The sequence below is a fragment of the Dendrobates tinctorius genome, unplaced genomic scaffold (assembly GCF_039654945.1).
Source record: "Dendrobates tinctorius isolate UK_male_01 unplaced genomic scaffold, ASM3965494v1 ptg000265l, whole genome shotgun sequence".
Taxonomy (NCBI): Eukaryota; Metazoa; Chordata; class Amphibia; order Anura; family Dendrobatidae; genus Dendrobates; species Dendrobates tinctorius.
Genome location: NW_027361932.1, coordinates 11,233,288 through 11,256,603, shown reverse-complemented (window position 1 = coordinate 11,256,603; position 23,316 = coordinate 11,233,288). Strand labels below are relative to the sequence as shown.

At 45.7% G+C, this 23,316-nt stretch overlaps 1 protein-coding gene across 1 annotated transcript in view; it reads left to right on the top strand.

The window, feature by feature from the left end:
• CDC45 (cell division cycle 45) overlaps positions 1–23,316 on the top strand; it is a 78,488-nt gene that overhangs the window by 40,211 nt on the left and 14,961 nt on the right. The window contains exons 8-12 of the mRNA XM_073559093.1: positions 4,169–4,230; positions 6,827–6,877; positions 14,215–14,334; positions 20,910–21,041; positions 21,702–21,800. Of these exons, the coding sequence (XP_073415194.1) occupies positions 4,169–4,230; positions 6,827–6,877; positions 14,215–14,334; positions 20,910–21,041; positions 21,702–21,800 (464 nt within the window). The remainder of the gene's footprint in view (positions 1–4,168; positions 4,231–6,826; positions 6,878–14,214; positions 14,335–20,909; positions 21,042–21,701; positions 21,801–23,316) is intronic.

Here is a 23,316-nt window from a genome sequence, read left to right as displayed (position 1 = left end):
TGTGGCAAAGTTTCTTCTGCTTCATTCAAGAATATATGCCTTTGATGTTAGGGGAGGACCTTATACGTATTGCTAGTGCCTCAATCGCAAGGGCGAAGAGGGCCGGGGAGAGAGGACAGCCCTGACGGGTACCCCTATGTAATGAGAAAAATTCAGATATAGCGTTATTTACTATAATACGGGCCTTGGGTTTAATATACAATATTTTGATCCATGTTATAAATTTATTGCCAAACCCATATCTTTGCAAGCATGCGGAGAGAAAAGGCCACTCGAGAGTCAAAAGCCTTGACAGCATCTAACGATGCCAATGCCCATTTGTTGTCTGGCATTAGGGAACTATATTGGACTATTGACTGGACTCGTCTGATATTGATGGAAGTACTTTTACCAGGCATAAAGCCCGTTTGATCAGGATGTATAAGGTTCAATATAATTGAATTCAGTAGGCTCTTGGTAAAAATTTTATAGTCCACATTCACTAATGAAATAGGACAATAGGATCCACATTCCAAAGGGTCCATCCCCTCCTTCCGAAGCACTATGATGTTAGCCTCATAAAAGGACTCAGGCGTAGAATTCCCTTCCCAAATTCCCCGAAATACTTTCACCAAAAGTGGCGTCAATATATCCCGGTATTTCCTATATAATTCAATAGGGAACCCATCTGGTCCAGGGGCTTTCCCAGAAGCCATGTCTGTTATAGCATTTTCAGTCTCCTCTGTGGTGAACACAGCGTCCATAAGGGCTTCCTGCTCAGGATCTATTGTGGGGAATGACACATCTGACAAATAGTCTAAGCACCCCCAAGTGTTTAAAGTCAGTTTTAGATTCATATAGAGACCTGTAGTAGTCATGAAAACAGCCAAGAATTTCCTCGGTCGAAGACACCAATAGACCATCCGCCCTAAGAATCTGTAATATTGTATTAGAGGTGCTATGTTGGCGCACCAGATTGGCCAAAAATTTGCCCGTCTGGTTCCCCAATTCAAAGTAAGATTGACGGGTAAAGAATAGTTTACGCTTAGATTAAGTGTCCACATGCTGACTATATAACCTCTGGGCGGCCAACCACTCAATCCTGTTCCCACTAGTTTGGTTAGATATATATGTAGCCTCTGAGTCTTTCAGTCGTTGCTCCACCTCATCATCCTTTCTCGAGGTTACCCGCTTAATATAAGGGATCGTGGAGGACAAACAGCCCCTCAGGTATGCCTTAAGGGCATCCCAAAATAAATTAATATCTTGAGGCTCCGGGTGGGACGCGGTGAAGCAATGCAACTGATCATTCGTTCTGTCAGGTGGTCCCATCAATTTTAACCAAAAAGGATTCAACTTCCAAGCAATTCTGCTGTTTATTTGACCATGTTTGAGTTTAAGAATGACCGGGCTATGGTCTATGCCCCTACTTCAATGTTCTATATCAGCCACCCACATTGCCAGACCGCTAGAGCCAAATATACAGTCTATGCGTGATAGAGAGCGTTTAGTGGATGAGTGGCAAGTATATTCCCTTAGCTCAGGGTGACGCACCCTCCACAAATCCAACCACCCGCCACCCCCCATAAATAATAATGGAGTTGTAGTCGATGGAGAGGACCCCCCAGACCCTCCATCATCTAGCCTCAGTTTATCAAGGCAGTTGTTCATGACCATGTTAAAGTCTCCCATGCAAATAACATCAGCATCCAGATAATTAAGGGCAAAACCCATTGCCTTCTGCAGAATGGACATACGAGCCGGGGAAGGGGGGGGGGGTTATAAATGCATAAGACTACATATTTCCTGGTGTTTATCAATGCATGGATAAAAGCAAAACGACCCGCGGGGTCCCTCCGAGTCTCCCTGGCTTCCCATCTGACGTCTCAATGTACCAATAGCGAGACCCCTCTCGAATAGCTGGTGTGGAGTGCATGGACAGACCATTGTACTCAAAGCTTCTGCACACACCGCGCTGTTTCCCTGGTCAGGTGCGTCTTTATCAAGGCCACAATGTGATGGCGGTAGTGTCTGATCTGTGAGAAGATCTATATGTTGCATAATACTGCCTGGGCAAAATTTAGAGACATCACCTAAAAACTGAAATTGTTGTCGGCTGCGATTTTTACCTAAAAAATACAGAAAACCAAAATGAATAAACAACAAACAAAGCGGGAGCAGAGTCCTGTACTCCCATCATAAAGCAAACAGGGGAATACCATCACTGAGCCCAGTGTCCGGTATTGTTGGTAACCTGGACGCTTTCGAGTAAAGTTCCAATCAGCCGATTAATAGAAAAATACCAACTAGCAATAGATACTTAGGATTCCTTTGCAGCAGACCCTTTGTGAGACCGCAGCCACTCCGCCGCCTCCGCTGGATCTGTGAAAAACAAAGTAGAACCCTCGTGGACCACCCGGAGTCGGGCCGGGTAAATCATCGAGTACATAATATTCCGCTCCCGTAAATGCCTCTTGACCTCCGGAAACTGCACCCGTTGTTTCTGTAGTTCCATAGAGAAGTCTGGGAAAATCGAGATTGTGGCATTGTTGAACTTGATAGGGCTCTTTTGCCGTTTCAGACACAGAGCCACGTCTCTATCCCTGCAGTTGAGGAGGCGCGCCAGAAAAGGTCTAGGTGGGGCTCCAGGAGGAAGAGGCCTAGTAGGGACCCTGTGAGCCCTCTCTACCGCAAATATTGGGGAGAATTCGTCTCCCAAAGTAGATTTAAGCCAATCTTCTAGGAATTGCTCTGGGTGTTATACGGAGGAATTCACCACACACTCTTGTGTTGAAGGATGCTTTTAATTATACTACATTTCTAATTGCAGGTATTTGTTGTTGTTATTATTACTACATATTGGGAAAAACGTTCTGTATCATGATTACTGTAAAAGTGTGGTTTATTAAAATACTGTTAATTAATCCTTAGGGTAAATGATGCAACAGAAAAAGAAGAATCTGAACTTTGGAATTATGTTTTCCCGGTCACCACTGCTCTTTAAAAAATAATTGAATTTAAAGCATGATGGATATCCCAAAGTGGTATCAGTGAAAATGTCAGCTCAACACACACAAAAAAAAACAAACAAAAAAAAGTTCTCACTCAACTCCTTCAGTAGAAAAATAAAAATGTTGCAGGTCTTAGAAAATGGCATCGCAAACTCAAATTTTCTGAATTTTCGTTACAAACTTCTGAATCTTTTTTTCACCACTTACGGTAAATAAAAAAAGATCTGCAAGTTTGGTATTGCCATACTTGTACTGACCCGAAGAATCATGGTACCAAGGACTTTTTTAAGAGTGAATGTCATAAAAACAAAACCCAAAAAACAATGGTAGAATTCATTTTTTTTTTCACCATTGCAACCCACTTGGAATTATATTCACATTTTTCAGTACATTGGCATGGTAAATTGAAAATGGGACATTCAAAATTGCAACTCGTCCTGGAAAAAGCAGGTCCCAAATAGGACTGAGAGAAAAACAAAAGAGAAAATTGAAAAACTCCTATGTCCCCTTTTCTACTGATACTCCTTACAAGCTAAAGTCATTTTGATAACAATTATCGCTAATGATGGGATGCAGACGTCAATAAGAATATAGTAAAAAAACATTCAATTGGATTGTGTTGTATGGTTAGGTGAAATTTAGCACTTCTTAACCCTTTATTAGAGAGCAAGGAAAAAGTGGAAAAAAGTAAATATTCTCAAGATCATTTCGGAACTATAAACCTCACATTATTCGTTCTTTTTAGTTTTTTTTTCGCTTAGGAAAGATCCTGTTTCAATATGTATAAGGTGTAATTATAATATTAGCATATACCTCCTATTAGAAATGTAGTATAGTTTTTCTGATTTGCTGTGTTGCTTTCCCCATGTGCAGGGCATTGCAGTAGCTTAGGTATCCATGGTTACGACAATTCATGTAGTGAGAGTTAGCTGTAAGTGGTTGTATCCATGGATACCTAAGCTACTGCAATGCTCTGCACATGGTGTAAGCAACAACGAATCAGAAGAACTATACTACATTTCTGATTGGAGCATTTGCTAATATTACACCTGCTGCCTATTGTGATATGATCTTGGAGATTGGAATTCCCCCAATGAAGCTTTTATATAACCATTAGTTGTTTTTGACTGTGTTATCATTCTGTGCTTATGTCTTGTGTTGACTTCTTGCTTTGCTAGTCCGCTATGATGATGTTTGAATTGGCCTGGATCATGTCAAAGGATTCTAATGACATGTTATGGTAAGTGATGTAGCCTGTACATAGCAAATGTGTTACTAGTACTACAGAAGAAAAGTGGGAGTATGGCTGGTCTCACATTTGCGTCTGTTTACGCAGCGTTTCATTTGCAGCAATCCGTATGTGTCATGTTTCCCTATCTTTAACATGGTGTACGCAGGGGCATGCGTTTGCATCAGTTCACATGCGTCAGCGTACGCTTGCGTTGTTTATCGGTGTGCAGCGGGGTCCGGCGAATGCAACATGTTGGATGTTTGGAAGCGGCAAAAATCCGTCAAATATGGTCGTGCATGCGAATGAGTGGGTCAAACGCATTACTGTCTATGGGAACGCATGCGTACGCAAGGCCATGCGTACGAGTGCGGTCAAAACGCATGCGTTTTTCACATAATCATGTACAGTAAATGAGACACGCCCATTGGGTGTGGCTTGTGTCAAGTAAATTCTACGAACGCATGCGCTGAAAAAACGCAAACACATGCAAGCGCAGTGTTTTTTCCCGTCTTGCATAAGCTGATTCGGATAACAAACGAGGCGTAAACTTGCGTTTGTATGCATTTTGACATGCATTTGCGCATGCAGACAAAACGCTGCGCACACAAACGCTAATGTGAACCTAGCCTTAGTTAGGTCAGGCTTCAAGCAGACCTGTACTTTCAACAAACTTTGCATAGATCAATACAGGAGACTTAAAAGAAACTTTTGTTTCTTATCAGATAAATCAGCCACCTTCCTTAATTTTCAGACATTTCTTAACATCTCCTTGCCTCCCGAACTCATTTGTGAATTCATTGTAGAATAGCAGCTCCATCTTGCTCAGAGGAGACGGACTGCAGGTGTTGTGACACAGCTCATTATCCTCTATGGAGAGGAGAGGGGTGTGAGGAGCAGGGTAGGGAACAGAGGTAAGCAGTAAAACATACATCAGAGGTTGATTCAGACCAACACAGCTCAGCTCTGCTGTATAATATTCTCCATGTTGCTGCAGTTTTCTCTGTGAGCTAAAAAAGTGAATGAAGGGCAGGCCTTCTCCTCTGTGCTATGTTGTCTATGGGAAAAATCAGTGCAACTCATTTACTGCTTTCTGCTCAGAATTGATTGCAGGTTACAGATATGGCATGTAAATGGGAAAACTGGTGAGAATGCAGAATATAAGTCACATAATGGCCAAATATAGGCCCTGATTCATCAAGACAAACATTTTTTTTTTTCTGGATGGTCTTTAGGGGAGGTGGTGGGGTGTGTTGTACAGTCAGACGCACCTTATCCATGAAGAGGTGCACACCTCTTCATGAATGTCAAATGTCTGACGAGTGCCGTATGCGTTACACCAGAAACCTTTCTACTTATACGGAGGAATTCACCGCACACTCTTGTGTTGAAGGATGCTTTTGATTCAAAGTTTATTTCAAAATTAGACGTATGATACATACGGACATGGTTGTCATGGCGCAGGGAAAATGCAACAATAGTAGGTAGCCACATGGGTCTTGTTCACAACGTTGTTTTCTTCTCCCATAGCAATGTGAACAAGATCCTTGTGGGTCTAAATGTTACCTACTATTGTCGCATTTTCCCTGCACCTTGATGATTGTCCTTATTTAATATACATCTAATTTTGCAATAAAGTTATATTTAATTGCATCCTTCAACATAAGCGTGAATTCCTCCACATATATTTCGGGATCCTACATCCTGTCAACCAGCACCTCATATTACTGACAGTGTGCATGTAAACCTCTGCTCTACAGAAAGCTTACTCCAGTCAGGGATTAGAATGCGATTTGTAGCGTAAGGAACATCTCGGCTCATCACGAATTAGATGAGACATGCCATGCCCCCCCGTCCTGCCCCAGTTCATTTTGGCGGAGCTGGGAGAAACTGGTGTCTAAACTCTAAAAGTAGGAACAATTTGGCACAACTCTTGGTTGCGACAAATTTTTGCACCTATTCAAAGATTTTAAGGTACTTTTTTGGTGTAAAAGATTTGATGAATACAGGCCATAATTTTATTCCTCTTGTACACACAGGACACCTTATTCTCTAAAGTTGCTTGAAATCACAGTTACTTTTTTATATTCTATGTGTATTTTCAAGGTATTTAAACGTATTGGGATTCTGGCAATGCTGTTTTTATAACAGTTATTTATTATTATAGCACCATGTATTCCATGGCGCTTTACATGTGACGGGGTGTATACATAATAAAAAGAAAGTACAATAATCATAAACAATACAAGTCAGCGACTGGTGCAGGATGAGAGAGGACCCTGCCTGTGATGGCTCACAATCTACACAAGTTGTAGTCTGTGTTAATGGTTTTAAAACCTTGACTATATCAGTCATTGGTTGTGATTTTTGTATTTATCAAGCAAACAAGTCCTCAAATGGGCATTGTTGACTTGTATGTACATTACAGGCTTGAGCATGAGTTTTCTTGGGTTCGGTAACTTTAGGGTTGCGCACACACTCATTTTCTTTTTATACTTAGTGTTTTGTTTTTTTTTTGCTTGGCCTTTAGTACTTAAGCCCTTACCATCAAAAAAAAGTACATCTGCCTAAATGTATACTTTTCATTTTTTTCCATTTCCTCACTTAGGTGGTCTATTGTTGGTCTGACTGACCAATGGGTACAAGACAGAATTACTCAGTAAGTTTAATACTACTTTTATATAGACAGATTTATTAGCCGTTAAGATGTATTGATTTTAAAATAAAATTTGAATAGTGATTCCTAGATATTATATTTACATATATGTATGATTCTATAGTTGAAGTCTTGAAACAGAGGCTTGATGGACATTTGTCTGCGATGGTTTAATGAATCCCCAGCATTGATCAGGGGTTGGGCACAATGACCTTGGAGGTCCCTTCCAACTCAACCATTCTGTGGTTTTGTATTTTACTTGATTTTTACATTTATTAGAGAGATATAGATATGTGTACACACGCACACATAATGTATATGTATATATTAACGCCACTAACTTGAGCTGGAATAATATTTTCTCGTTCGCCTTATTGGGGGGACACAGAGACCATGGGTGTATGCTGCTGCCACTAGGAGGCTGACACTATGCACAAAAAAGGTTAGCTCCTCCTCCGCCGTATACACCCCACCGACCGGCAGGAAATTCCTCAGTTTAGCTTAGTGTCAGTAGGAGGTGGACACGGGTCTTTTATTAGACCCATATCTACCTCAGTGTGCGTCGTTTCTTTGCAGGTTCCGGAGGGATACGGAGTGAACAGTCACATCCGTACTCCCACAAAGAGACTATGAGTACGGCGTGTACTGCCACCCCGTATCCTCATAGGTCTCCGCAGCAGGACCAGGAGCTTCGCACAAGTAGGTGCCAGCCGCACGGACGGTCCTTGCCCCCCGCCTCCCACCCTCTCGCCTACCAGAGCCTGAAGGTTGGATGAGGCGCGGATTTCATAGAGACAGACAGCGTGGGATTTTCAGGTATCTTTATTGTAAGGCCCCCTGCCTGGGTGAGTATGTCAGTCTTCCCCCGGCGTTTTCTCTTGGAGCGGTCGCCAGGGGGACCACGTTAGGGTCCCTGCACGCCCCGCATCCCCCCACGGTCACCACATCCATGCAGGCACCGGGTCTTCACGGGCCTCGTTCTGCGCTCCCCCCCCCTTTTTTCCATCTCGGCAGGGGTAGCGCTGGAGTCGGGCAGTTCTGGGCAGGGACGCAGCCCGGTGTTGCGACGCGTCTTCCGCGCCGACCCCCTGCTGACAGGCGGCCGCCGCAACTAATTTAGGCCCCGGCTTGTGTTCGGGCCGCCCCTTTCTACTAAGCGGGCTTCACTCCCGCTCTCCCCAGGCCCTCCCCCCGCCTTTCCCTCTCCTGCCCAGCATATTATGGCTAGAGGGCAGCAATTATTAACCCTGCGAGGAGCTCCGCCCTTCCCCGGGACCCGCGCTTTTCTACAGGCAGGCGCCATCTTCACAGCCTGCCAGCCGGACGCAGCTGGAGAGGCTCCCCAGCCCCTGAGCAGTTTCTGCAAGCAGCTTTTTGCCTCTTTGGGACGGCCAGCCGGACTTCTCCCTGATCTGCATCCCCGGACAGGTTGAGCAGCATCGCTTTTGGGGACACCGGACCGTGAGTAGCTCTGCACGGCAGACTGACCCTTCTCCGCCCTCTGTCCCCCAACCTTCCGGCACTACCTCAGGTTTTTCACAATGTCTATCCCTAAGGCTGATCGTACCCGCTCTTCGGCCCTCCCCTGCACCCTAGTCAAATTCTTCACATGTTCTTCGTGCAACCGCAAACTTCCCTCAGGTCAGTCCTCTCCCCTCTGCCTGGACTGTAGCAATCCAATCCAGCCCGACGCCGCTCAGGAGCCATCCATAGCCCCAGGGGTGAGTGAGCCCCCCTGGCCGGGTTGGGCCTCCTCCCTATCACAGTCGGTGGCAGACCTCACCAAGGTGTCTCAGTCCCTAGTAGCCGTTCTGGATAAGTTGCCCTTGGGAGCTTCTGCGGGACCTAGCACGTCCCAGGACGTCCCATCTGAGCCAGCCAGTGTCAGTCGCAAGAGACCCAGGCAGGATCTCCAGGCGGAGTCCTCTCCTCGCCCTACCTCACCCCATACTCCCCAGCAGTCTCCCTCTCGGGCCTCCTCTCCCGAGTCAGGTGAAGCGCTTTTGGAATCTGAAGGGGTCTTAGAGCTGGATTCGGATCAGGATGCGAACATGAAGGTTACGGTGCAGAACCTCATTGCCGCGATTCACCATACCTTCGACATCACTGACGCCCCTGCGAAATCCTCAGATCAGGAGGTTTCGTTCAGACGGGCGGAAACACCTTCCAGGGTGTTTCCCTTTCATTCCGAGTTTGGGAAGATTTTTACCAAGGAAAGGGAAGATCCGACTAGACGCTTTCAAAGAGGAAAGTGTCTCGGCGTGCTGTATCCGTTCGCTAAAGAGCTCACGGACAACTGGGCCGCTTCTCCTTCAGTGGACCCTCCCGTATCCAGACTCTCTAATAATACTGTTCTTCCGCTGTCGGGTGTAGTGTATCTAAAAGATTCTAATGACAGAATCATAGAATCCCTAGCAAAGTCTGCCTTCGAGGCGGCATCTGCGGCGGTATGTCCAGTCTTTGCTTCATCTTGGGCAGCAAAGGCTATATCCGCTTGGGCAGAGGATCTTCGGCAGGGCATTCTGGATAAGGCACAACCGGAGCATTTGGCCGATCTTGCCAATCAGATTTCCCATGCGGGGGATTATCTGCTTTCTGCTTCCTTGGATGCCGCATCTTGCGCGGTTCAGGCGTCAAGCAACATCGTGGCAATCCGACGTACAATTTGGCTCAAGGCCTGGCAGGCGGGCTTGTCCTCTAAAAAGTCTCTGACTAATCTGCCTTTTCAAGGAGTGCGTCTCTTTGGGTCCCAATTGGACCAGATTATTAAGGACGCTACCGGAGGTACGAGTTCTCTTCTCCCCCAATCCAAGCCTCGCAGACCTCCTCCAAGGCGTCAGTTCCGTCCCTTTCGGTCTTTCCGCCGTTTCAATGCGGCGGAAAACCCTTCCAACCAGCAAAGGCCACAAGCACGTCAGGAAAAAAAGAAGGTCTCCTTCAGGCCCACTCCGTCCTGGCGGTCCCACTCTTCCCAGGGAAGACCACCCAGGTCTTGATCTGGACGGTCTACGTCTGCATGACTATCATCGGTCTTCCGTGGGTCCCTTCCAATTGGGAGGTCGACTTCTTTTCTTCAGCGACGTCTGGTTCGCCTCAGTAGAGGACGCTTGGGTCAGAGAGGTTGTATCGACAGGATACAAAATAGAGTTTTTCTCTTCCACGGGATCGCTTCTTCCAATCCCGTCCGCCACGGGATCCTGCCTTGATCCCGGGGTTCGGTTCGGCCATCGCCTCTCTCCTCAGCTCCGGGGTGATTGTGCCCGTTCCCGAATCGGAACGATTCACAGGGTTTTATTCAAACCTGTTTGTGGTGCCGAAAAAGGACGGGGCGGTTCGACCCATCTTGGATCTCAAGTTACTCAACAAGAGAGTTCGCCTCCGCCACTTCCGGATGGAGTCGGTTCGCTCGGTGATTGCCTCCATGGAGGAGCAGGAATTCATGTGTTCCATAGACATCCAAGATGCCTATCTACACGTGCCCATATTTCCCGGACATCCGAAGTTCCTGTGGTTTGCGATTCACCACGAACATTATCAGTTCGTCGCGCTCCCTTTCGGGCTCGCCACCGCTCCCAGGGTCTTCACGAAGATTATGGCGGCGTTGATGGCCTTGTTGTGGATCAGAGGTCTTGTTCTTTTTACGTATCTCGACGATATTCTGATCAAGGCTCCCTCCTTTCATCAGGCCCGCCTAAGTTCTAGACACCCTGTCCAGTTTTGGGTGGATCGTCAACCGGAAAAAGTCCTGTCTGATCCCTACTCAACGCCTTGTGTTTTTGGGCCTTCTTTTCGACACTCGTCGGTCAAAAGGGTATTTCTCCCACAAGACAAGATTCTTTCCCTGCAGCAGGGCGTCCGATCACTACAGATCGCACAGTTTTCATCTCTCAGGACAGCCATGAGGATTCTGGGGAAGATGGTGGCAGCAATAGAGGCAGTTCCCTTTGCCCAGTTTCACGCCAGGCCCCCCAAGCAGGCCATTTTGTCCAGGTGGAACAGGTCGGTTCTGTCTCTGGATCGTCCGGTTCGTCTTTCATGCCGGATCAAGCGGTCTCTCAACTGGTGGTTGACGTCTCCCCTCATTCTCTCGGGGCGGTCCTTTCTTCCCAGATTGTCACAACGGACGCCAGCCTCATCGGCTGGGGTGCAGTGTTCCGCAATCACACTGTTCAGGGTCGATGGTCGACTCAGGAATCAGCTATGCAGATCAATGTCCTAGAGATACGAGCGATCCTTCTGGCTCTCGTCCACTGGGAACGGCGCCTCAAGGGCCTGCCTGTCAGGATTCAAACAGACAATGCCACAGCGGTGGCGTATATCAACCGACAAGGGGGGACACGGAGTGTCTCAGCCCTGGCGGAAGTGTCCAGAATTCTTCAATGGGCAGAGACCTTTGTTCCAACAATTTCCGCGGTTCACATTCCCGGCGTGGACAACTGGGCCGCCGATTTTCTAAGCCACGAGGGTCTCGCGGCAGGGGAATGGTCCCTACATCCGGAGGTGTTTCATCTGCTCTGCCGTCGGTGGGGAACCCCGGACGTAGACCTCATGGCGTCTCGCCTCAAAAGGAAGGTACCACAATTCGTGTCCAGGTCTCGGGACCCCCTGGCAGTGGGCGCCGACGCTCTGGCCGTTCCTTGGTCACAGTTCGAGCTCCCCTACCCTGCCTCTTCTTCCCAAGCTGTTGAAGAAAATCAAGGCAGAAGGGATTCCAGTCGTCCTCATCGCCCCGAATTGGCCCAGAAGGTCTTGGTTCGCGGACATTGTCAACCTTCTTGCGGACGCCCCCTGGAAGCTTCCCGACAGGGCAGATCTGCTGTCGCAAGGCCCGATTTGCCACCCCAATTCTCGGTCGCTCAGTTTAACGGCGTGGCTGTTGAGACCGAGGTTTTGAAACGGGCGGGATTCTCTGATCGAGTGATTCATACCATGATCCGCGCCAGAAAGCCTTCCTCTTCCAAGATCTATTACCGTACTTGGAAAGCCTATTTCTCCTGGTGTGAGGCCAATGACATCGCGGCCATGGTTTTTTCGCTTCCTTCTGTTCTGGCGTTTCTTCAGACAGGGCTGGATGCGGGGATTGCTCTCAGTTCCTTGAAGGGTCAAGTTTCGGCACTGTCCATTTTATTTCAGAAGACGCTGGCCTCCCGGCCCCAGGTCAAAACCTTTCTTCAGGGTGTGGCTCACACGGTTCCTCCGTACCGAGCGCCCGTGGATCCTTGGGATCTTAATTTCGTTCTTGGGGTTCTGCAAGGTCCTCCTTTTGAACCTCTCGGGGATGTTTCCCTTGCCCTCCTTTCTTGGAAGGTGGCCTTTCTGGTGGCCATTACTTCCATCCGACGTGTGTCGGAATTAGCGGCCCTTTCTTGCCGCTCTCCCTTTTTGGTACTTCATCAGGACAAGGTAGTTCTGCGGCCTCCGCCCTCTTTCCTTCCGAAGGTGGTATCTTCGTTTCACCTCAATGAGGACATTGTTCTGCCATCCTCAGGGTGGATTGATTTAAATCACGCCGATTTAAATCATGATTTAAATCACGATTTAAATCAAAAGATTTTTTTCTATTTAAATCGGATCGATTTAAATCATGATTTTAATCATGATTTAAATCACTGATTTAAATCAAAAGGTTTTTTTTTAATATAAATCACGATTAAAATGAGAAGTGAGAGCAGTGTGCATGTGCGCCCATAGTTACACGGACGAAACTAGGGGCAACGATCTAACGCCAGGGTGAGGGGGGGACCCCAAAGTAAGTAAAAATCTTTTTTGTTTTACTATATGGCAATAGGTAGGTGTTTAAAAGCAGCATGTCTTAATTGTATAAACTATTAATAGCCTCCACATTTTGTTCATACTGCCCCTTTAATTCCACACTTCTAGCTTGGTTTCAGTTTTGGTTTAGTTTCTTTTTCCCTGCATTCAGTTGACATGCCCAAACTTGTTGGATAGTCAGCAGTACTTGGCTCAGGCTGTAGTAACAATCAAACTTCATAAGTGATCTGTGTGAGCCATGGCAGCAGGTCGTAAGAGAGACCCTATTTGGGTTCATTTTGTTGAGATGCCAGCAGCAGATCTTGGAAAGAAAGGTGCAAGAGCAAAGTGCAAATACTGTCAAAAGGATATCCAAGGACTTGTTTGCCGTTTGAAATCACATTATGAAAACTGCAACCAGAAGGGAAATGAAGATGTTGATAGTGATACAACTAATGTCAATGAACCCCCACAGCTTCTTATGCACCAGGAGCCTAGTACTAGTGGTAAGTCTGGCAATTAATTTACAACCTATTTTTTTAACAGACATTTTACTGGGATGGTTAAAGTCTATGAAAAGAAAAATGATTTAAATCAAAAAAATCTGATTTAAATCAAAAAAATCTGATTTTTTTGATTTTTTTTAAAAAATCAAGATTTTTATCCACCCTGGCCATCCTTCTGCCCGAGCCCAGCTCATCCTCGGGAGCGATCCTTGAACAAGCTGGACCTGGTCAGGGCATTGAGAGTCTATCTAGCCAGGACATCTTCCTTGCGGAAGTCAGACTCTCTGTTTATCATTCCAGATGGTGCAAGGAAAGGTCACCCAGCCTCAAAGGCCACTATTGCTCGCTGGATCAGATCGGCAATTTTGGAGGCATACCGGGTCAAGCATCGTGCAGCTCCTTCAGGGATCGGAGCGCACTCTACCCGGGCGGTTGGTGCCTCCTGGGCGGTGCGCCACAGAGCTTCCGCGCTGCAGCTTTGCAAAGCTGCAACGTGGTCTTCGGTTCACACTTTTGTGAAATTCTACAGGGTCCACACCTACGCTTCGGCGGACGCCAGCCTAAGTAGAAGGATTCTGCAGGCCGCGGTGGTGAGTCCACTGGCCTGATGGAAGTTTGTTTCCCACCCCAGGGACTGCTTTGGGACGTCCCATGGTCTCTGTGTCCCCCAATAAGGCGAACGAGAAAACAGGATTTTTTGGGTTGCTTACCGTAAAATCTGTTTCTCTGAGCCTTCTTTGGGGGACACAGCACCCTCCCATGTTCTACAACTCCTGTTCTTATGTTTGTCGATTGGTTACAGTTGAGTTGTTCGTTCTGTTTTCAATCTATTCCGTTACTTCTCCTACTGCTTTCTCACTAACTGAGGAATTTCCTGCCGGTCGGTGGGGTGTATACGGCGGAGGAGGAGCTAACCTTTTTTGTGCATAGTATCAGCCTCCTAGTGGCAGCAGCATACACCCATGGTCTCTGTGTCCCCCAATGAAGACTCCGAGAAACAGATTTTACGGTAAGCAACCCAAAAAATCCTGTTCTACCAGTGTTCGATATGTTTTGTACACTAATAGACATAATGTTTTGCAGGATGAAATATGTGACTGATGTAGGCACACTCCAACGCCACGTTTCTAGACACAACCACCGCAACGAGGATGAAGAGAACTCTCTTTCTATCGACTGCATGAGGATAGCCTTTGAGTATGAGTATCCTTTACATTTTAATCTCCTGCGAGCTGCCAGACATATTTACATGTTGAGCCGTTCCACGCATTACTATACTGTCAGACTATGATCTCTATACATGGCACGCAATAATATACATGGCACAGGGTTCATCCAGTGGCTGTGCCATTTACTCCTCAAGTCCTAGCGAATAACGCATAGTAGATCGAAATTGGCTTCACATTGTGTTACCTGTTTTTTCCACCCTATGATATTTCAGCAAATAAATAAAAGCAAAATAGTCAAGAGAATATATATATTTTTAATACAACTTTTCTGATATTGCCAAAAAAAGGAAGAGTATTAAATTGGCATCAAAATAAAGCCTGTGTATCAAAATGCAAAAATTATTTGACTACCCGGACAAGATAATTACAGCTTTTAAACTTGCTCATACTAAATTATTCTACTTACTTTTACCCTTCGCCACGACAGCACCCACTGGAGGTATCGGATCCGCCCCACTTGGCACAGGAAACCCTACAGGAAGATAAAAAGGGGCGGTCCGCCTTTCCTCCTCAGTTTTGGTTTCCTGTTCCCAGGGAACCTCAGGATTGATCCTTCAGGAAGACGTACCTGGGCCATATGCGCGGTGTCCATGAGAACGGCAGGGGCTGCGGTCTGGAAGCAGCGTCGGGGGAGACTCCGTTTGACGGCTCCCCCCTCGTCTGATGGCTAAAAGGTGATGACCGGGTCCGGGAATGGCCGCCCTGTCTCACCTAGGGGCGCGCCAGGCGGTACCAAGCACGCAGGAGTCACCGCTGCGGTAAGTGCGCCAGTGGCGCGAAGAGAAAAAAAAAAAAAGAGAGAGAGGCAGCGGTGGCGGCAGCGTCGGGAGAAGCGCAAGCCGCATGCAAAAGCGGCCGCACGGTAGCCGGCCGGTGCAGCTGCTCCTAGGCCCCGGAAGTAATGAGTGAACTTCCGGGGCATGATGGCTGAGGAGCGCAACGGCGCATGCGGGGTGAACCCGGGGAGGAGGAGCGACTTCTGGGAGAAGAAAAAAAAAAAAAAGATATCTATTTAAAACAGCGCCGCAGCTTAGCGGTAGGAAGCCATGCCATCCCCAGGGGAGGTACACGCTCCTGCAGGAGACTCTGCGGGGGGCAACTCTTCCTGGGACCGCGCTACCAGGACAGACACCGCACCGCAGGAGCGAGGCGGGAGAGTCAAGACCTAGGACAGGATCTCAGCCATCTAATCCGGTAATAAAAAGCTTCACTGGGTGAGTGTGCAATATATATATACTCTGCCTATTAAGCTGACCTCTCCCCCCCCCCCCCCTCCTTTCACTATGTCTCCCCTCTTCCAGAAGGAAAAAGAGAAATCCAAACATAAAGAGTGCGCTTTATGCGCTGAGCCTCTCCCTGACTCCTACCCCAAAAAGCTCTGTAAGCAATGCACCAGAGAGACTAGACTAGGGTCGGCGGTGTCTTCAAAGGACATTCGGGCCATAATTAGGGAGGAAATACAGGTTATCACCCGTGCCAGTACTCCCTCAGAAGCTAGGAGCAAAAAACAGGTGACCCTCAGAGTCAGAGGAAGAACAGGGGTTAATCTCTGATTCTTCACTCGCATCATCGTCATCATCATCATCAGACATTGAGGGACGATCTTGTTTTCCCCTGGATAGTATGGATAACCTAGTCAAATCCGTAAGGGACACCCAAACCGCACAAGAAATAATGTTTGCGGGGTTGGCGGAAAAGAAAAGGAGAGCGTTTCCAGTAATACCGGCAGTTAAGGCCCTAATAAAGAGAGAGAGGGAAAAACACGATCAAAGACGTTTTCTCCCATCGGCCTCAAAGAGGAAGTATCCATTTAGCGATGACGAGCTATTAAAATGGACCAAAGTTCCAAAGGTTAATGCTGTGTTGTAGCCTCTACCTCGAAGCAGTCCACTATTCCGGTAGAGAACGCAGGCTTATTGGCGGACCCGCTAGACCGTAAAGCGGAGTCATCATTAAAAAGGTCTTGGGAGTCTACCACAGGCATTTTTAAGCCAGCAGTAGCCAGCACATGCACCGCCAGGTCTATGCTCGTGTGGTTGGACCAATTGGATCAACAAATCGAGCAGAATGTGTCTAGGAAAAACTACGGGCCGCTATTCCATTAATTAGAGGGGCGGCAGCCTTCATTGCCAATGCATCAGCAGACACTCTGCGGCTGGCAGCGAGATCAGCTGGTCTTGTAAACAACACCAGGAGGGCACTATGGATGAAGACCTGGAAGGGGGACGCGCAATCAAAATCTAAGATTTGCGCAACCCAGTGCGAGGGAGAACCTTAAAAAGGAGACCGTTTGGAAGAAGGAGACAAGCGGCTAGATCAAATAGATGGCCCACAAAGGAAGAAAAGCAGAAGGGTAGCATGTTTAGAGGTTCAACATTCAGAAAGGAAAATAAATACTAAAAAATCAGTCCTCCCGGTACGGGGTAGATTAAAATTTTTTTTTTCAAAATGGGAACAAATAACTTCGTGTCGATGGATCCTAAGTTTAATTAAAGAGGGAATGAAAATAGAATTCCTTCAAATCCCTTATTTCTTTATCATAACCCGCCTTAACTCTGTAGTACAACAAAAGGCCCTCGAAGTAGAAATTCAGAGCCTACTATCCAAGGGGGTTTTAGCAGAAGTCCCAGAGGGACAAGAGGGTAGAGGGTTCCACTCTCCTTTATTTTTAATTTCCAAACCAGATGGTACGTTTAGGACAATTATAAATTTAAGGAAGCTTAATACGTTTCTAAAAAATAAGTTTAAAATGGAATCAATCAGATCCACCATAAAACTTCTCTTTCCAAACTGTGTAATGGCAGGGATTGACTTGAAGGATGCTTAGTATCATCTACCTATTCATGATAGATACCAAAGGTACCTAAGGGTCGCTGTGGTATTCGAAGGCAAGATCCGTCATTTTCAGTATACGGCCATGCCTTTCGGCCTCTCTACGGCGCCAAGTATCTTCAAAGTGATGGCAGAGGTGATGGCCTATCTTCGTCAGAAAGACACTCTAATCGTGCCTTATCTGGATGACTTCTTAATTATCGGGAACTTGGTCACCCAGTGTACCAGACGTGTGGCTGACGCGATCTCATCTTTGCAGGATCTAGGCTGGATCATCAACTTCCAGAAGTCCAGACTTGTTCCGCATTCCCTTCAGATGTTCTTAGGGTTCCAGTTAGACTCCACAACTCAGAGATGTCTACTCCCTCAGGTAAAAATTACACTCACAAAAGACAAGGTGGAGGCAGCCATAAGTAGACCACGTACGTCTCCTGAGAGGGGCAATGTCGCTATTGGGGTCACTCATTTCCTGTGCCCTGGCAGGCCGGTGGGCCCATTATCGCGTCCGTGCACTGCAGCATCAGATCCTCCAAGAGGACAGGCGACATAGGGGTAACCTCAAGAGCAAGATAACCCTGTCACAGGAGGTCTTGGCTTCTCTAGAATAGTGGCTAGATGATAACCATCTGTCCACAGGAGTCCCATGGGTCATAGTACCATCTTGTATCCTAACCACCGATGCTAGCCCCCACGGCTGGGGAGCCCATATGGGGAGTAGCTTTTGTCAAGGAAGGTGGAATGGAGATGAACTAATCTACTCGTCTAATCTAAAAGAACTGACGGCGGTATATTATGCTCTACACCATTTTCCTCCACAGCTCCAACGGAAGCATGTCAGGATCTTATCGGACAACACCACTACAGTGGCCTACATAAACAGACAGGGAGGTACTCGATCAGAGACTCTGATGTCTTCTGCGGCAAGAATCTTAAACTTAGCCGAAAGTTATTTGTTGTCCCTCTCGGCCCTCCATATCAGGGGAGAGAACAACCAGGAGGCAGATTTCTTAAGCCGACACACACTTCGGCAAGGGGAATGGTGCCTCATTCGCCGAATCTTCAAGGACATAGTAGCTCTATGGGGGCAACCTCAGGTGGATCTCTTTGCCACGAAAAAGAACAGACCGATAAAAGCGTTTGCCTCTCTGTCCCCGTCAGATCATCCAGACATACTGGACGCCCTCCAGGCCTCATGGAAGTTCAACCTGGCATATGCCTTCCCTCCGATAATTTTCCTACCACAGGTCATTCGGAAGATCAGAGAGGACAAGGCGGGAGTAATTTCGATAGCGCCATTCTGGCCCAAGAGACCGTGGTTCTCATGGCTACGAATTGTCGGTGACAGATCCTTGGGTTCTCCCTTCGATTCCCAACCTACTCTCCCAAGGCCCTTTTTTTCCACCCCCAAGTGGACAGCTTACACTTGACGGCGTGGAATTTGAAAGGCAGCTACTAAGATCGAGGGGGTTTTCTGAAACACTAATTGCTACACTCCTACAGAGCAGGAAGCAGGCCACTACCCAAATTTATGCAAGGATATGTAAAAAATTCCTGCAGTTTCATACAGCGCCTCATACCACAGAAGTTCCGATAGTTGCTATCTTAGAATTTCTACAGAAAGGGAAGGACTTGGGCCTGGCAGTAAACACACTGAAAGTCCAAGTGTCCGTATTAGGCGCACTGTACGGCCATAATATAGCAGGAAATAAGTGGATATCACGATTCATTACAGCTTGCAAACGGATAACTCCGGTTCACATACCTGCAATCCCTGCATGGGACTTAAATCTGGTCTTAGACGCTCTTATGGAAGAACCCTTCGAGCCGATAGACACGATATCCCTGAAATGCTTGTCACTCAAAACGGCCCTCTTAGTGGCACTGACATCGGCTAGGAGAGTGAGTGACATCCAAGCTCTATCCATAGACCCACCCTTTTTTCAGATATACCAGGATAGGTTAATATTAAAACCAGACCCCTCATACCTGCCTAAGGTATCAACAAGGTTCCATAGATCTCAAGAGATAGTTCTCCCGACCTTCTTTGGAGACCCCTCCACTCCGGAGGAGCGGAAATTCCACACCTTGGACGTTAGAAGAACTGTCCTAAAATATATTGAGAGGTCCAGGAGCTGGAGGCAGTGTAGGGCTCTGTTCATATCTTTTCAGGGCTGTAAAAAAGGGTACGGAGTCACGAAGAGCACCATTTCCCGATGGATCAGGGATGCCATTCGCTTAGCCTACTCCGCGAAAAATGAAGAGCCTCCGGAGAACATCAGAGCACATTCCACCAGAGCAGTGGCAACCTCCTGGGCCGAGAGGGGAGACGTTCCGATTGAAGCCATATGTAAGGCGGCAATTTGGTCAACCCCTTCTACCTTCTATAATCACTGTAGACTTGAACTTTCATCAACTTCTGACCTAAGCTTTGGCAGGACTGTCCTTGGCACGGTGGTCCCACCCAAGTGATGGTCTCTGGAATCTCTCCAGTGGGTGCTGTCATGGCGAAGGGTAAAAAGCCGGATTACTTACCGGTAATGCCCTTTTAATGAGTCCACGACAGCACCCGCTCACTACCCTCCCTGCTAAGATATCAATAATAAAGTGTGTCTGCTAAGGATGAATGAGTAAAATTAGGAAAAGACATTGCCTAACCTTTGGCCGTCCTCCTGGTACTCTGAAATACAAAACTGAGGAGGAAAGTCGGACCGCCCCTTTTTATCTTCCTGTAGGGTTTCCTGTTCCAAGTGGGGCAGATCCCATACCTCCAGTGGGTGGTGTCGTGGACTCATTAAAAGGGCATTACCGGTAAGTAATCCGGCTTTTTTGTACCATTACCACAGCTTTCAAGAACTCCTTGCTGTTCTTCAATTGGAACTTTCCCCGTTATTCTTTAATAATTGGTCCTGTGAGGGACACACTGGTATTGTGCTAGTAAGTTACTCTTTCTATCTGCACTCTATCGCATCACCCAACTCCAATTATTACCCCTGGAGAATAAATCGTGAGGGTACCTATTAAATTGCTGTAAGCAGAGATATTGAAGTCTGTGGTGTATTGATACAGAATTTTTTTTACCTTTTCATTATACAAAAACTGACCATTATTTGCTGCAACATAAGAACCTTTTAAGTTTGCTTGTATGGTATATGTAACAGCAATCACTGTTTCCGAAAACAATCACCAAATATTGAATGTTTTATCAGAAGTTTGCTTCGTTTGTTGCAAATTCTAAAACCAAGTTCAGCTAAGATTTTCTCATATTTCCTTTTTTTTTTCTTTCCAAATTTTCTATCCCGACTGGATGATTTCATTGTAAAACTGACATTGAATATATTATGTAATACTGATTTGGAAATTGAAAAATGAATATATTCAGCTCACCTTTTTTACTTGTCACGTTGGAGGCAGTTCTTTGATGAAGGTGCTAGGAAATGTCACAAGCTGACATAAATGCAAAGATCCAAATATTCCAGCACATCTTCTTACTTAAAAATAGAATCTTTATTGAGAAATCTTCATTAAAAATCTAAAAGCAGGATACAGGGTAAAAAACCATGGTAAAGACAGGCATTTACGCGTTTCAACTCAAGAGTCTTACTCAAGTAAGAAGATGTGCTGGAATATTTGGATCTTTGATTTGGAAATTGGTATGGACTGCCTAGTTTTTCACCCCTGATTGGTCAGTGTAGTTTTCTTTAACATTTGGGGTGTTAGTATGCGCCTTTCTTTATACCAGCACTGGTCATTATATGAAAGCATCTGCAACTCGAGCTATACGTCTTCCAGTCTCAAGCTCTGGTCTGTGCAAGGACAAAAAAAGCTTCAAGAATTCTTGGCTGACATGGGGTAAGTGACCATATGGGAATTTTTTTTTTTTTTTTCAATGTAATGGTTTTTAATGAAATATTTCAGGAATAAAACAAATGTCAGTTACAACAATTTCTGATTTAACTCTTCCAATCCACCAGTTCCAGAGAGCGCAAGAAGGAAATTACTGTAAGTGGGTGTTAATACAGCATGGTAGCAATAAATTGCTGTAGTATAATATGCGATTATCTAAATTATAACCTTGTCATTGAAAATATACGCAGTAGTGTATGAGGACACAGACAGACAAGGACAGGGTAATATGGAGGAGAGAGGTTTAGACTAGCAATATTCTGAAATGTATTTGTTAGTGGCGAAAAAGCTGTCAATTAGTGGTGAAGGCGGGGTTATTCTGAGCTCAGCATTCTGCAGCAAAGGAAACGGATTTTAAAAATCTACAGTAAGCAGCCCAGTGAGTGACAAATCACTTGAATCCAGGTCTACATCACACTCTTAGATGGGGTAGCAAAAACCTGCTGCTAGATTACCTTTAACAATTGTTGCTGCTTGCTATGTTGCCTCACTTGAATAATTTGAGTGCTCTGGTTTTTCTTGCATTTCCCAGGCTTAAATCTGCATTTTTCACCCTTTACTATTTTATTGTCTTCTCAAAAATAAAATCTGTATGCTGTCTTCCAGGCTTCCTTTAAAACAAGTGAAACAGAAGTTTCACTCCATGGACATTTCCTTAAAGGAAAATCTGCGGGAAATGATTGAAGAATCTGCCACCAAATTTGGGTAAATTACATTAGTATTATTTTTTTGTCTTGTATAAACACATTTGTCAGACAGCATGACAGCACATTGGTTTCAGTAGGTAGGAGGGGAACACTTGTCAGATTCTCCGCACTGATTTGCAGCTGGCTGGAGGCGCCGGTAACAAGACATCTTTAGAATAGCGTTTAGATCATTCCAAATAAAGGCAGATGGTTAGTTTCCATCTTGTGTCCAGAGTGGGATCTAATACCAAATTCTGGCAGGTAACAGTTGTAATCATGATTGGGCTAGATGAATAAAATCGATGTCCGTGCAATAGAAAAAGCAGGAATAGGAATTTGACATTTTTTTCTGGCTGAAAATCGGACGATCTTTTCATAAGCTTGACTGAGCCCGGAGTAAATTAGACTCTTGCAAACCTAACGCCCTTTGAACGATCTGCCATAAAGTTTTATGCATCATCTTGCAAATATCTCAATGTATGGGTCTTCATGAGAGTTATTTCAAATTGTTAAATAGGTGGTACTATACCCCGACGAGGTTATCGCATTTTAACACAGAGCTATCTTCCTTGTGCTGGAGAGATTGTGGACACCAAGGGAACCTCTACCATATTTTCTGGGGTTGTTCAAAAATCAAAAACCTCTGGCTTCAAGTCACACAGCACATTAACCTCATTGCTAAGGACTTCACAATTACACCTGAAAGAGCACTTCTTTCATTAGACATGGAACAATTTGATGATTCGGTAAGACACATTATCATACACATCCTCTTAGTGACCAAGACCATGTTAGCACAATGGTGGAAGAAAGCAGAGGTTCCCAAGTTTTCAGACATACTTGACAAGATAGGCCAACACAGCGATTTAGAACACAGATTTGCGATTAACAACAATCACATTCACAAATACTCAAAAAAATGGAAGACCTGGAACAACAAATTTCATATCAAATAGACTTAACAAGAGGCACTATATTTTGAAGTTTAAACCTGGTCACTTTAGTGCTGGGATGCTGTATCTCCTTCCAAGAATGTTACCCCATAATAAGGATTGTCGATTTTTTTTTCTTTTATGTTGTTATTCGATATATGTTATTCTATGCCTATTTGTGGATTCTCTAGTTTTTAAAATTTTTTTCCGTACCTGTACAAGGTTGTTTATTCCACACTCCCTTCCCTCCCTTCCTACCTTCCTTTACCTACCCTGTTTATTTCTAAAAAACCAATAAAATTATTTGAAAGCAAATATCTCAATGTAAAAGAGCCGGTGAGGCCCGACGATGCATCTGGAGCACAATAAGACTATCTAGTCTACGTTTATAGTCCTAAAATTAGCCGCTGTTGATATAGCTGCCATGTAACTTCTACGCACAACATTTTTAGTACAAAAAAGGGAGCTGCAAGCGTATCCATGTGAATGCGAAGACGAGGCTACTTCTACTGTACTCTGTGTAATTGGCAAAGAATTGTAGCTGATCTAATTCCTGGTGTAGAATGCACAAAAATAAGAGTTAGCAAATTCTTTAGCTACAAA